This window comes from Symsagittifera roscoffensis, chromosome 2 (genome assembly GCF_963678635.1).
Source record: "Symsagittifera roscoffensis chromosome 2, txSymRosc1.1, whole genome shotgun sequence".
Taxonomy (NCBI): domain Eukaryota; kingdom Metazoa; phylum Xenacoelomorpha; order Acoela; family Convolutidae; genus Symsagittifera; species Symsagittifera roscoffensis.
This window is the reverse complement of record NC_087063.1, coordinates 25,688,861-25,702,120: the sequence shown is the minus strand read 5'-3', so window position 1 is coordinate 25,702,120 and position 13,260 is coordinate 25,688,861. Positions and strand designations below refer to the sequence as shown.

The following is a 13,260-nucleotide window of genomic DNA, read 5'->3' as shown; positions in this document are numbered from 1 at the left end:
ACAAAAACTGGACAAAAAATTGTTATAATATAACCAGACAGGAAAATCTAGCTATACTGCTTGATTAGTTAGTTCATCGTATCAAAGATTTAAAAATGAAAATCTTGGTTACAGAGGAAAAATGGAGCTTCGGTACACTTGAGATAATACACAAAGCAAGCTTGACTAGCCGAAAAAATGAGAAGTCATAAAGGACGTCGCAAAAACCTCAAAAAATCTACAACTAAAAAAAATCCTCAAATGAAATAAACTAGCCACCAATAAAGCAAATGATGCTATTAAAACGCCTGTGATTGGAAATATACCAATAGTGCCACCAAATAAGAACTTCTTATCAACAAAGTTTGAAAAAAAATGCTTCCCAGTATTACACTACGCTCCGATTGTTTTAAGAACTAGCAAGTGGTTAAATTTAGAATCCTGCAACATGGCAATAGCATGCAATGGACTCTCTAAGCACTACTTACCCGTTAAAAGAATTTCATTCGATTTTAAGTTAATAACAAGCGTCTTTCCTATTATCAATCTCCTATGAGCTACTCAAGATTTTCTGAGCAAGCTATTCAAGTTACGAAACTGAAATATTTCAAGTTAATTCATGAAGCGAATCAGTCCGCGAAAATTGAAAATTTTGCTTAGTAAGGTAACAGCGATAAAAATTGGGACCGATTTAAGTTGTTTTTTAGAACGAAAGTTTTTTCTGAGAAATTTAAATTTTCTTCAGCAAGCTATTGAAGCAATTAAACTTTGAAAGTTTTCAGGTTATTTTATGGACTGAATCTGTTCGCGAAAAATTTAAAATTTTCTAAGCAAGTAACTCCAGCTCTAAGAATTTGATATATTTCAAGTAATCTCATAGACTCAATCAGTTCGCGATAAATTTAAGTTTTCTGAGCAAGTAATTCCAGCTCTGAAACGTTGATGTGTTTAAAATAATTTCATAGACTTAATCAATTCGCAAAAAATTGAAGTTTTCTGAGCAATTAATACGAGCTCTGAAATTTTGATGTATTTCAAGTTATTTCATCGACCGCAATTGGCTCACAAAAAAAATTTCTAAGAAAGCTTTTCAAGCTATGGAAAATTTCAAGTTATTTCCTAGACCAAATCGGTTCAAGAAAAGTTATTTTAATATGGGCCAGCAATTCAAGCTGTTAAGCATTGAACTAATTCAAGTTATAGACCAAATCAACTCGCAAAAAATTATATATAGTTTTCCTAAGCAAGCTATTCAAGCAATTAAATTTTCAAATTTTTCAATCTAATTCACGAAGGGAATCAGATCAAAAAAAGTTGAAGGGTTTCTATTGAAGCCTTTCAAGTAACGAAACTTAGGGTTATTTATATTTCAGAAATATTGGAAATATTTCAAGTTAGTTCATAGACCAAATCAGTTCAAGAAACAAAAAATCTTTTCTTAAGTAAGACATTCAAACTAACTTTTTTATTTAATTTCATTTTACGCAGTAATCCGTTTGCAGCAAAATTAAGATTATTTATGAAGAAGCTTATCATGCGATAAAAATTTGAAAAATTTAAGTTGTTTTTCAGACCAAAACGTTTTCCGAGAAGCTTACGTTTTCCTACGCTAGTCATTCAAGCATTGAAACTTCGAAATTTTTTAAGTTATTCTGAGATGTAAAAAAATGAAGGTTTTCTATTGAAGCCATTCAATCGATGAAACTTTGAAGTATTTCCAATAGGTTGTTAGATTGAATCGTTTCTCGAAAAATTTGTCTGAGGTAGATTAAAAATTATCATTTGTTTCTTAGACCTAATGGTTTCGCGAAAACGTAAAGATTTCCTATGCAAGCTACAGACACAAAACAACGTTTTTTATTTCAATTTATTTCACAGAGTTAATTGTTTAGCAAGAGTTAAAATTTTCCTAAGCAAGTTTTTCGACCAATGAGTTTTTCAAATATTTCAAGTGTTTTCACAGAAGGAATCAATTCACAAAAAAAAACAAGTTTTACTTTGGCAAACCATTTAAGCTAACAAAACTTTGAATTACCTTACCTTAATTGTTTTATGTTGTTTCAGAAACCGAATCGGTTCACAGAAAAAAAACGTTTCTTTGGCAAGTTTCAAGCTATGAAGTATTTCAGTTTATTTCATAATTCAGGGAAGTCAGGAATTCAGGGATTCTTCAGCCAGTTATTCGAGCTACAGAAAATTTCAACCTAAGGGAATATTTCATTATTTCAAGTATTTCATAGACTGAATCAGTTTGCGGAAAGTTTGCGTTTTTCTTGGCAAGAAACTCCAGATCTGAAACTTTGATAAATGTTATGATATTTCAAAGACAGCGAATTGGTTCGCGAAAAATTTTTCTATGCAAGCTACGCCAGCCCTGAAACTTTGAAATAATTCAAGTTATTCCAAAGAGAACAAATCGGTTCGCGAATAGTTTTTTCGAAGGAAACTATACAAGCTGTGAAGGTTTGTTGGATATATTTCAGGTTATTTGGTAGACTGAATCAGTTGGCAAAAAGTTCAGTTGTTCTGAGCAAGCTTTTCCAGGTCTGAAATTCCAAAATATTTCAAGTTATTCTATAGACCGCAAAACGTTTCGCGAAAAGTTTTTTCGAAGCTAGCTATTCAAGCTATGAAAACTTAAATTGCTTCGAGGTATTTCATTGACCTACTCAGCTCGCGAAAAATTTAAGTTTTTCAAAGCCTGTGTCTCCAGCTCTGAAACTTTGTAATATTTCGAATTGGTCCGCGTGAAGTTATTTAAGCTATGGCATTTTGAAAATTTTCAAGTCAATTCATAGACTTCAACAGCTCGCAAAGATTTTAAGTTTTTCTAAGCATGGTGGTTGTTGTTTTTAGTTGATTCAACTGATAGAGATTCGTTAATTGAAATACAAAGCGAAAAAAAATCCGTAAACACAAAAATTTCGGGCAACAAAAAGGCATGTACCTTTTAGCCTTGCAGTTGAATCGAGTTCATCGTTTTTACAGAGTTTTGGACTTTTTTCAAAAAGATTCTGGAATATTCCAGAATTTAGATCATTCAATGGTGGCTCTGAATGATTGCAAAACTTTTTGATTTGAGCCTTCTTAAACGTTAGGCTCGGTGATATTTCTTAAACATTGCGCCTTATGAGTACAAAAAACACGTCATTCGATTAATATATAGATAGATTGTTTTTCTATTTTATAAAACTGTCAAGAAGCACAATCGGCAGCGTTAGATGAGTAGGACAATTACCCGATCGGCAACTATGCCGAAATGACTTGAGTAAACGCATGTTTAAATGAAAGATAAATTTTAAATCTTAACAAGACTGCTTGTATATCAAGGCAAAGCCCTGAATGTTCCAACTGCCCCTTAATCCATATACAATAGATTTTGGGGGAAAAAACATTGAAAACCTATAAATTTTGAATAATATCAAAGTGTGAAATTTTGAGCACAAATGTTTTGTTTTCTTCGAAAGTCGGAACAAAAAATAAGCTAAAAAGTGCGTAACTTGAAGTTTTGCAAGCCTTGAACTTTTTGCAAACCTCACTACACAAAGCATACATATACCTTATTACCCATCAAAATTGCAAATAAGCGACTAAGCCGAAAGAACATAACAAGGAGACAAAGCCGAAACCATTTAAGCCGAATAAGCGAATAAAAAACTATAGAAGGAAATAAAATAATCGCTAGCAAAAAATCTAAAGCCAGTCGAAATACGTTTGCTCTTCGCAAGAGACAATGATATGTTAAATCGCGTAGAGCATGATGGTTTTGAGAATTCATTTTTTAAAAATCGATGTTCATGGAAATAGAAAAAAAATCCTACCGTATAAGACATGCGTAAAACCTGTTATTTGTTAAAGCTTCGTATTCACTTCGTTAAATGCTTTTTTGTTTGAATGCGAGACAAGTTGATCGAAACATGGCGAAAAGTTTAAAATTGACTGAAAACAAAATGTTTTGTAACCTCGAGTGTTTGGATCTAAACTCAAAAATATTTCGAAAATTCAAAAATTATTGTGACTCTGACTCCAATCCAGTTTGTAGTTTATTCCAGAAGATAAAAATAGGTTGAAAAAAAATCTGTCTGGTTTAGTGCGGGTATCGTTAAAATACAAGAAAACATTTAACAACCGTTTTATGAGCAGGTATCACATGGCTCCGAATAAAGTTACGTTTGTAAAAAAAAATTAAATCTAAATGATGGTTGCTGACTTTTATTTTATTTTGATTTATTTGCGATTAATTGTAACATTACGAGGCAATAATGCGCATTTTTTGCACAAAAAATAATTACATCTTCTTGCGACAAAATTTAAAATCATAACAAATGGCAATTCTGGAAAATTGGCCAGAGGTTTAAACCAAATTAAACCGAAAAGCTTTTTCTACAAAAAATACGTTCTCTTGGAGAAAATTATGATGAATTGGATGTACTGCTTCAACAACAAAACTTGAAGCCTTTTTTTGTTGTTCTAACAAAACCTTGGCTTAGGGACATGCCAAAATGATTTCAAGAACATAGCTACATGTAACACAACCAAAAGTAGGGGTGGAGGAGCAGCAATTCTTTCTAGGAAAGAAAACGTCTTAAAAATCTGTAAATGTACAGCCTCAAAAAATCCAAATTTTCACTGTCTCGACGATCTGTAGTAAACAGAACTTGTTTTGAACTGCAGTTTACAAATGGCCCAGTGCAAAAAATGAAAATTTCATCGAAATTTTTTTAACCCATATAATTGAATTAAAACTGACAAAAAAGGAAAACATATAATAAGCGGAGACTTCAACATAGATTTAACTCTTGTGACCCAAGATAGCACGCAACTCCTTGAAAAAATGGAACTGCTTGAGTTTAATCTGATAACTGGGCCAAATGACAGCACGCGTGTTACACAGATTTCTCGAAAAACTATAGATTTGGCCTAAGCAAATTTTCCAAAGAAAACTAATCGAAATTGAGTTTGAAGATAACGCAATTGGTACTGTTAAAAAAACAATTGAATTCCTGCAGCAGCAAGTTCACAATACTCTGGATGCAATGTGGCAGTTGTAAAAAAAAGACAAAATCAAAATAAAGCTGGATAACGAATTCTATCAAAAATCCGAGTGCTGAAAAACACAAATTACTAAAAGCGTATCAAAATCAGGATACTTTAGAGGCAGAGCAAAAACTGAGACAGCAAACTATCAAAGTCGAAAAAATGGTAGCAGAGAAAAAAATTTTTACATTGGCCTATTCTTTGAAAACACTAGACAACCCAATAAAAACTCTTTTGATTATGTGAAAGAAGTTAAAGGTGGTAATAAGATAAAACGTTCAAATACCGAAGAAAATTCTACAACTGCACAAAAATTGAACGGCCATTTCGTCATAATCGGTCCAGAGTTGTCATCTGGATTTTAAAAACAGTTATTTTTCCAAAACTATTGCAAACACAAACTCTTTTTTCCTGTCAAAAATTGATGAACAGGAAGCTTATGACACAATAAAGCCACTGTCCAACATGGACTGAAAATGACATGGGTCTGTCAAATTACCTGATCAAAAAATGCTCATTAGACTATTATTTTTAAGCAGATATTTAGCGCAGCAGTTTATACCACTTGTCTTAAAACAACAAAAATATTTCCTATTTTCTAAGAAGGAGACAAGAAATCACTTCCAAGCAATTATAGACCTATTTCTTTAGTTCCTGTTTTAGGAAAATTTTTTGAAAAACTATTATCGAAACGATTATTTTACTTTTTCAATAAATTTGACGTGTAAGCAATAAACAGTTCGGATTTCGCAACAAACGTTCTGCAATTGATGCTATTCAGGAAACTTAAAAGGTTCTTATTTAAAGCAAAATTATTGGTAAATTGACACACTGCACACTCTTAAATCTATCTAAAGCTTTCGATACTGTTGATCATAATACCCTTATTCATAAGTGTCACCTGAGAGGCGTTCCTCTTATTCTACTGAAATCCTACCTCAGCAATAGAAACTAGTATGTCTTTCATTTGAACAATTGTTCAACAACAAAGAAGCTTCAATATGGGGTACCGCAAGGTTCTGTTTTGGGTCCTCTGCTTTTTTCTTATTTATTTCAATGATATTCTCAAAAAACCACAGCACAGTGAATGTATACTTTAATCGAGCCTTAACAGTCTATAAACAACCTTATGCATAAAATCAGAGATACTTATTTAAATGATTGCAACTATTTAAACAAATTGTTTTGGTTAAAAAAATTTTGATTTGTTTTTTATTATCTGAAGTATAAAGCGAACACCCAAAAAAAACTTCGTATTAATTGAATTAAAGTAAATTTTGTAAAGTTAATTTTCAAGTCTGAAAATTGTTTTTTTTTGCTACTTTTCTTTGCATGTAAATATTACTGTAAAAATATATCAATTAGTTGCAAGATAAAGGAACTAAGGTTTTGATTTGTTTCTTTAAACCTATTATATATTTTTCTGTAGAAATGTTACTGAAATTTAACAATCAGGTCCATATAAGACAATACTTAATAGAAAGTTCTCAGCGGCGCTTCAACAGGTTGAATTGCCTTGTGTGCTTGCTCAATTTGGTGCTCTATCAATGATAACTTCTCTAAATTGTTGGATTATTGCACTATTTGAAACAAACTTATTATTTAGTATTTTTTTTAGAATTGTAACTGGATTCCGCACCAGTCCAAAAACAGAAGCATAAGCAACAAACGAAAGAAACAACAACAAAAGCATTGAGCAGAATGTTCCAAGATTTGAAAAGTTCCAAGAGCAGACAAATTAATAACCTAACCACTATCGGAACGATAGTTGTAATTGTAAAATGTTTTTCCCAGTATGCTTGCAGTAGTCGCGCCGATAGCAACCAGGAACTGTCGTTAGTTCGTCTAGTGAATGGCAAGCGTGAAAGCGTATCAGCCCAATTGCTTCACGTATCAGCATATCACTTCGATCTTCAACCTTTTGTTTTTGAGCCATTCTTCACTTAGAATGGCCTCCAATTTAACACCGAACTTTTTTTCCAAAAAAAACTAACTAAATAAAAAAATAAAAAGCTAAAGGAAATCCAGAAACTCATTTTGTTTTTCAATTTTGAAATTTTTCTGGTGTGTTTTAAGGCATCATGAAACTTAAAGTCACAAAAAATTTTTGTTTTGAAGAAAGAAGCTGCTTAGCAACATTTCATCAGGTTTCGAAACGTTCATTTTTAATCAATTTTTGCTTTAAAAAATCAAAGAACTAAAAATTTAAACCGGTGATCACTGTTTTCTGTTATTTGGTAGAACTTCAAACATCAGAGTTGGCGAAATGTGATAATACGTTTTACGATTTTAAGACAGGCGTTTTAGTCATTGTTTCGACCATTGAAAAATGGGGAGTAACTTTGTATTCGGGTGTTTTATTTTTTAAAAAACTTTTTTTGAGTTCGATTTAAAATCAGTTACCATAAATTATCATCGGACAGGGTTGAGTGGTTTATCATTGAAGCCTCTTTGTTGTGATTCGAACGGCATTCAAAATTTCAAAAAACATTTTTTTCATTTGAGAAAAAACTATATGAAATTTCAAAATTTTTTTGTCTAATTTCGAGCAAATAAATCTGCAGAAAAAATTAAAACTATTGAAATTATTTTTTGTTTATACGTTTTTTTTTAAGTCAATTTTCGATTTAAACTGTTGTCTATCTTGCCAATTTTACCAAGAGTGTCCAACATAATTACGTAAAAACGACATTAATTTTTGTAATTCGTTTCAAGAATCTGATCGGAACTTTCTGTGCTACTTGCGCAGCAACCGGCTATTCTTGTTTCACTTGTAAAAAATTTTGGTTTGGTTTTGTTCGTTTTTACTGTTCGGTTTTGTTCGAGTAACTGTGGTCGGAACAATCTGTGCTACTTGCACAGCAATTGGCTATCTTGTCATAGCTTCGTTGAAGCCAAGTTTTCAGTGCTTGGGCTCACTTAATGAAAATTAGTGCGTGATTGGTAACATACCTAAAGCCATGTAGTATATCCTTCCTCTTCCAAAGATGGGCTTCGAATCGCTTAGAAATCCCCAGAAAAACTTCAGACTCCAGAACATCGGGAAAATTGAGGTCAAGGCCGCGTACATATGGCCAGGAATGTTCAAATAAACTCCAAAGAAAGGGTAAAGCGCAACTCTGGCGAACACTATCTTATGTGTAAATGCCTGGCCTACCTTGTCGTAAAACAAACCCAATTTCCACGGTTTTCGCAAGTTCACATTATCGTATAAGTCACATTCTAATTCTTCGTCATCTATAGCTTCTTCTACACTGAACTCTTCCTTGTGTTCACCTTTGACCTCTATCATCGCCAGGTCGCCCAACTTGATATTTTTCGACATTTTGTTGAAAGAATCTTTCTAAACTTTAAAATTAGTAACGCTATCTCAGTGGAATATTACAAAGAGGTGCAAAAGGTTGAATCAAATTGCAAAGAGCAAATTAAAAGATTGTAAGAAATTGGAACGGACAAACTTAATTAAATGATCTATAATTAGTAGCAAAAAGTTGGAACAGACAGGTAAAATTTTTCAAAAGCAATCTGTCAATTTTGAGCAATTTTCGCATTCAAACTTGAGCTTTAAGGTGGCTTTGAGTCATATTTTCCGTCTGATAAATTAGAAATTAGCTTTTCCATTCAAAAATTTTTTGATATATTGTTAATGTCAAATTGTTGGCGATATTTTTTCGGTCAACAAATATCAATGAAATTAAATAACCTAAAAATGCTCATTTTGACGTCGGATTTTTGTGTTTCACTGATTTCTACGAGAAAAAACCGTGTCCCAAAAACCCAATTAACCTAAAAGCTGTAGTTTTTCACCGATTAAATTGCACACGGTTAGCGATATTGCCAACAATTTGGCATTAATTATATAATTAGTAGCAAGAAGTTTGAAGACAGGGAAATGATGAAAACAAGCAAATTAAAGTTTTCAAAGTTTTCGTATGCTAAAGATAATTTTTCTGACAAAAGTGTCTCAATGTCACCTAAAATCTCAAATTTGCATGCAAAATTGCTCAACATTGACAGACTGCTCTTTTTTATTTTTTCTTTCTGCTGTTCCAACGTTTTGCAACTCTATACAGTGCTAATTTAAATTATCTGGACAAAATGATCAAAACTTGAAATTTCAAACTTGTTTTTCTCGAATTGGGTTACGATTAGACAAAAAGTAAAGAAAACAAAAGTTGCTTAGATTTTCATCAGAATTAATATGTTGCAATTTTTTCTCCGAAATTCTCGACCAAAATTTTACCCAAAAATGGGTCATTTTGGCTTTTTTCAATTAATCAAGAATTATGCTGAAGATACTTATGCTGTTAATTGAAAAGTAATATAGAACACAAGAAGCCTCGTACACAGCCCAAAAAAATTCTAGAAAGGTTATATCTTCAAAAACCTGTATAAGAGAAAATATTTGTGCTTGATAGTCAAAAAACGTAATTTTTACTATATAAAACCCAAAATCTTTGCTTAAAAACAACTTTCAAACCATTTACTCAAGTTTTTGGAGATTAACCCTCCTAGAACACTTTTGGGCTGTGTAAGAAGCTTCTTGTGATATATATTTGTCATCAATTAACAAAGTAGATTCAGAGTAATTTTTGATTAATTGTAAAAAGCCAAAATGACCCATTTTTGGGGTAAAACTTAGGTTGATAATTTTAGAAAAAAAACTGCACCATACTATTTCTGATGAAATTCTAAGCATTTTGTTTTCTTTACTTTTTTTCTAATGGCTACCCAATTTGAGAAAAAAGCGTTTGAAAATTCAAGTTTTGTTCGTTTTGTACGGCTAATTTAAATCAGCACTATATTTAAAACAATTTTTGCATGTCCAGTTAATGCCAAATTGTTGATAAAATTTTTCCGGTCAATGAACTTGACCGCAGTTACTTAACCTAAAATTGCTCATTTTGAAATCGGATTTCCGTTTTTACGAATTTCCACACGTATAAACTGAATTCAAAAAAGAAATGAACCTAAAATGCTATTGATTGCTCAAGGTCATTTATATTGCCAACAATTTAGCATTAACTATGAAAGCAAATTTTAAGGACAAAAAGTTTGTGTCAAGGTCACCTTTAATTTAAAAAAATTGCATGCAAAAACAATGCTCAAAACTGACAAATTAACTTTTTTAGTTATTTGAGTTTGCTCAATATTTTGCAACGTATAATATAGAAAGTTGCAAGAAAATCGAACAGATAGACTTAATTATAAAAAGCAACTAATTTTAACGGTTTTTGCGCTCAAAAGCTAGTTTTTCAGACAAAACTATATTCTCCAGGTCGCCTCGAAAACTTCAAGCTGTTCCAGGTTGAAACTGACGTTTCGATTTACTCAAAAAGTTGGTTTTAGATTGCTGATTTATATTAACCGAAACGACCGAAGTTCAAGTTTCAAACGAGTTTATCTCAAATTGAGTTCGGATTAGAAAAAAAAATGAAAGAAAAAAAACTCTTAGAACTTCGCTGGAATTACAATGGAGCAACTTTACCCCGAAAAACTCAACCTAAATTTCACTAGCAAAATGGGAGTTTAGCGTTTTGTACTAAATCAAGAATTGCGCTAAAACTACCAAGTTAATGAATGAGAAAGTAATATCAAAAGAAGCCAGTTATATAGCCTAACAAAACTTTAGAAAAAAAACTTTCAAAACGTTGTGTAAATCAATTTAACCTTGTTTTTAACCAAAGATTTTGTTTTTATGTAGTACAAAAGATCTTTTTTAGCTATCAACCAAAAATATATTCTCAGAGATTTCTGAAGATTTACCCTGCTAAAACGTTTTACAGCTATGTAAAAGTTTTCTTTTGATATAGTTTTATTATCAATTAACTTTTAGTTTCAACGTAATTCTTGGTGAGTAAAAAAGACCAAAATGACAATTTTTATTAAAATTTTGGTTAAGGATATCGGGCGAACATTTGCACCATGTTATTTTTGGTGCAGTTCTATGCAACTTTCGTTCTCTTCGCTTTTTGTCTAACCCAATTTGAGAAAAACTTCAAACTCTGTTCTTTTGTTCCGGTTAATTTAAATGTAGCTTTAAACAAATTTATCAGGCAACGTCTTAAATTTTTGAAAAAGTTCTCACCTGCAAGCTGAAACTGTTTATGAATAGTTCTCTGAAGTTTAGTTTGCCTTTTTGTCGGAGTCATGTGTTTTATATCTATTGACAATTTGCATGTCAGATCGCATAAATCTGTTAAAGGCTATAAAACACGTTTCGTAAAAACGAAGAAAATTCACTGAATAATTTATTTTGGTAAAAATAAATTTAGTAAAACGATAGTAATGGATTTAAGTTTGTTACTAACTACAATTCAAACCATCACCAGATGTGCAGATGATATTCTAATAATGTGTTCATGAGTTCGTACCCATACTATTGTTAAATACTTTAGCAAACTAAGATTGTGTCAGTTGTTGTCCAATTGATAGAAGCTTAAGTTTTGAAGAGCTTTAACAAATAACTTTTGTCTACTCCACAAAGTTGGGATCAATCATCAATCGTACAACACCCCTCCCCCCTCCAAATCAACTTAGGGGAGAGAAAATATGGTATATCGATTAGATCATTTTTGAGGATAATATCATCGTACTTTTTGGTGATCGTACAGTTCAACTCAAAGTTTTAGTGACAGGGAAATGTTCCTAAACCTTCGCATTTAGAAAAACTGTGAAAGAATTTTGGCATATTGAAAAAAAAAATGATTCACATCTTAACCATTAAGAGATCTACTTCTAAGATTGACTTTTTCGATAAATCAAACCCAATTTGAGACAAGAATAACCAGTTGATGTGCAAGTAGCACAGCGTGTTCCGACCATATTCTTATTAAACTTAAAAAAATTCAAGTGAATGTTTTTTTTGCGCTGTGCATATTCGACACTCTTCGCAAAATTGGCAAGATGGACAACAGAGTTTTAGTCAAAAAATGACTGAAAAACATCTTAAAATTTTTTGCAATGTAGTGTCGTAAAACCAAATCCCAAAGCTTGAGCAAATTCGATAGTAATAGTTCAATAGGAATATTGGACGGCAGTTTTCTTCAGAAAATGACAAAAAAAAAACATTTTTTTTGCAGTTTTCAATGAAGTTTTATGGCGAAGATGGCGGTGAAGAAAGCTTCGAAAATTAATTTTACTGGAGTGAAACTAAGTTTTCAGGCCTATAAAAACTTCATGGCTTATCCTTCTATAATAAGCCTACTCGAAAGCTGTACTCGCTCGAAAATAGACTAAAACTCAATAACTTCAATCCGGTTTTTATCGTCACCGGGACAATTTTATGAAAAAAATTTAAGCTCGTACAATCACGACTTACAGGGCTTTAATATGATAGCACTGAACCCATTCTCATTATTGTTTTTGATACTTGAAACAAAAAAGCGTAAACCATTGAAAAAGGAGCGGAACTTTGTATTTGGGGGTGTTTTTGTTTTTAGCGTTAACAAAAAAAAACACGCCCGAATACAAAGTTCCGCCCCTTTTTCAATGATCGGAACTAAACGTGGATCGTTAGGTACCACTTGTTAGTTCCACTGAGAAGCCTATGCACTATTTTAAACTAAAAGACAAAATAAAGTTTTATGATATCATCACTTTTGCTATTGGAGCTTGTAATTTACCTTTCATTCGGCAGATGAATTCAAAAAAGCTTGTAAAATCGAAGTCATACCGCGAAATTATGAATTTGAGCGCCAGCGACTTTTAATTCTTTTCCTTATTAAAAAAGGCCATCAAAAATAGAAGACCTAATGAAATGTTTTCCCCTCGTTCAATCACACATAATAGTTTGCCCGTAAAATTATACTTCCAAGCATTTGACGACTCAATCAGCTCGTGGTGGTAAAATTAGTTATTAAATTTCTTGCGCCGAATTCCGAAACATACTCGAAAAGTATTCGAGACCACCTTTTATCTCAAGTGAGGTTCAGGCGCATTTGTATATCTTGTGGATATTTTGTTCAGGCCCGTTTTAGCCCAGCTCAACTTCAGATAGTTTGAATATAATTGTAGGGACACTTTCAACTTTGAACTTTGATAGCGTCAACTTCACACGAGGAGCTTCTACTTTGATCTGATCAAACTTTGCATCCCTTTGATTTCTCTCGTGTTGTAAAGATTCACTTCTAATTAAAGAATGGCGCAAATGTGAAGAAACATAAAACAAGACTGCTCTTTTCAGGGCGAAGCCCTGATTGTTCCGACTGACTTTTGAGTTCTATGGAGCAGTAAAAAACATGA

The 13,260-nt window shown here is 32.2% G+C and overlaps 1 protein-coding gene across 4 annotated transcripts in view; it reads right to left on the bottom strand.

Annotated features, from left to right (window-relative positions):
• Positions 1-12,967, bottom strand: part of LOC134840448 (uncharacterized) — a 75,071-nt gene extending 62,104 nt beyond the window's left edge. The window contains exons 1-2 of one of the 4 annotated variants that reach the window (XM_063856257.1): positions 12,642-12,967; positions 7,969-8,364 (exon numbers count right to left, since the gene is read on the bottom strand). In XM_063856257.1, coding sequence (XP_063712327.1) covers positions 7,969-8,341 — 373 coding nt within the window. In that variant the 5' untranslated portion in view covers positions 8,342-8,364; positions 12,642-12,967. Of the gene's footprint in view, positions 1-7,968; positions 8,365-11,104; positions 11,435-12,641 lie in introns of those variants that run through there. The other 3 variants (XM_063856256.1, XM_063856255.1, XM_063856254.1) reach the window with 3 other exon arrangements.
• Positions 12,968-13,260: the final 293 nt, after the last annotated feature.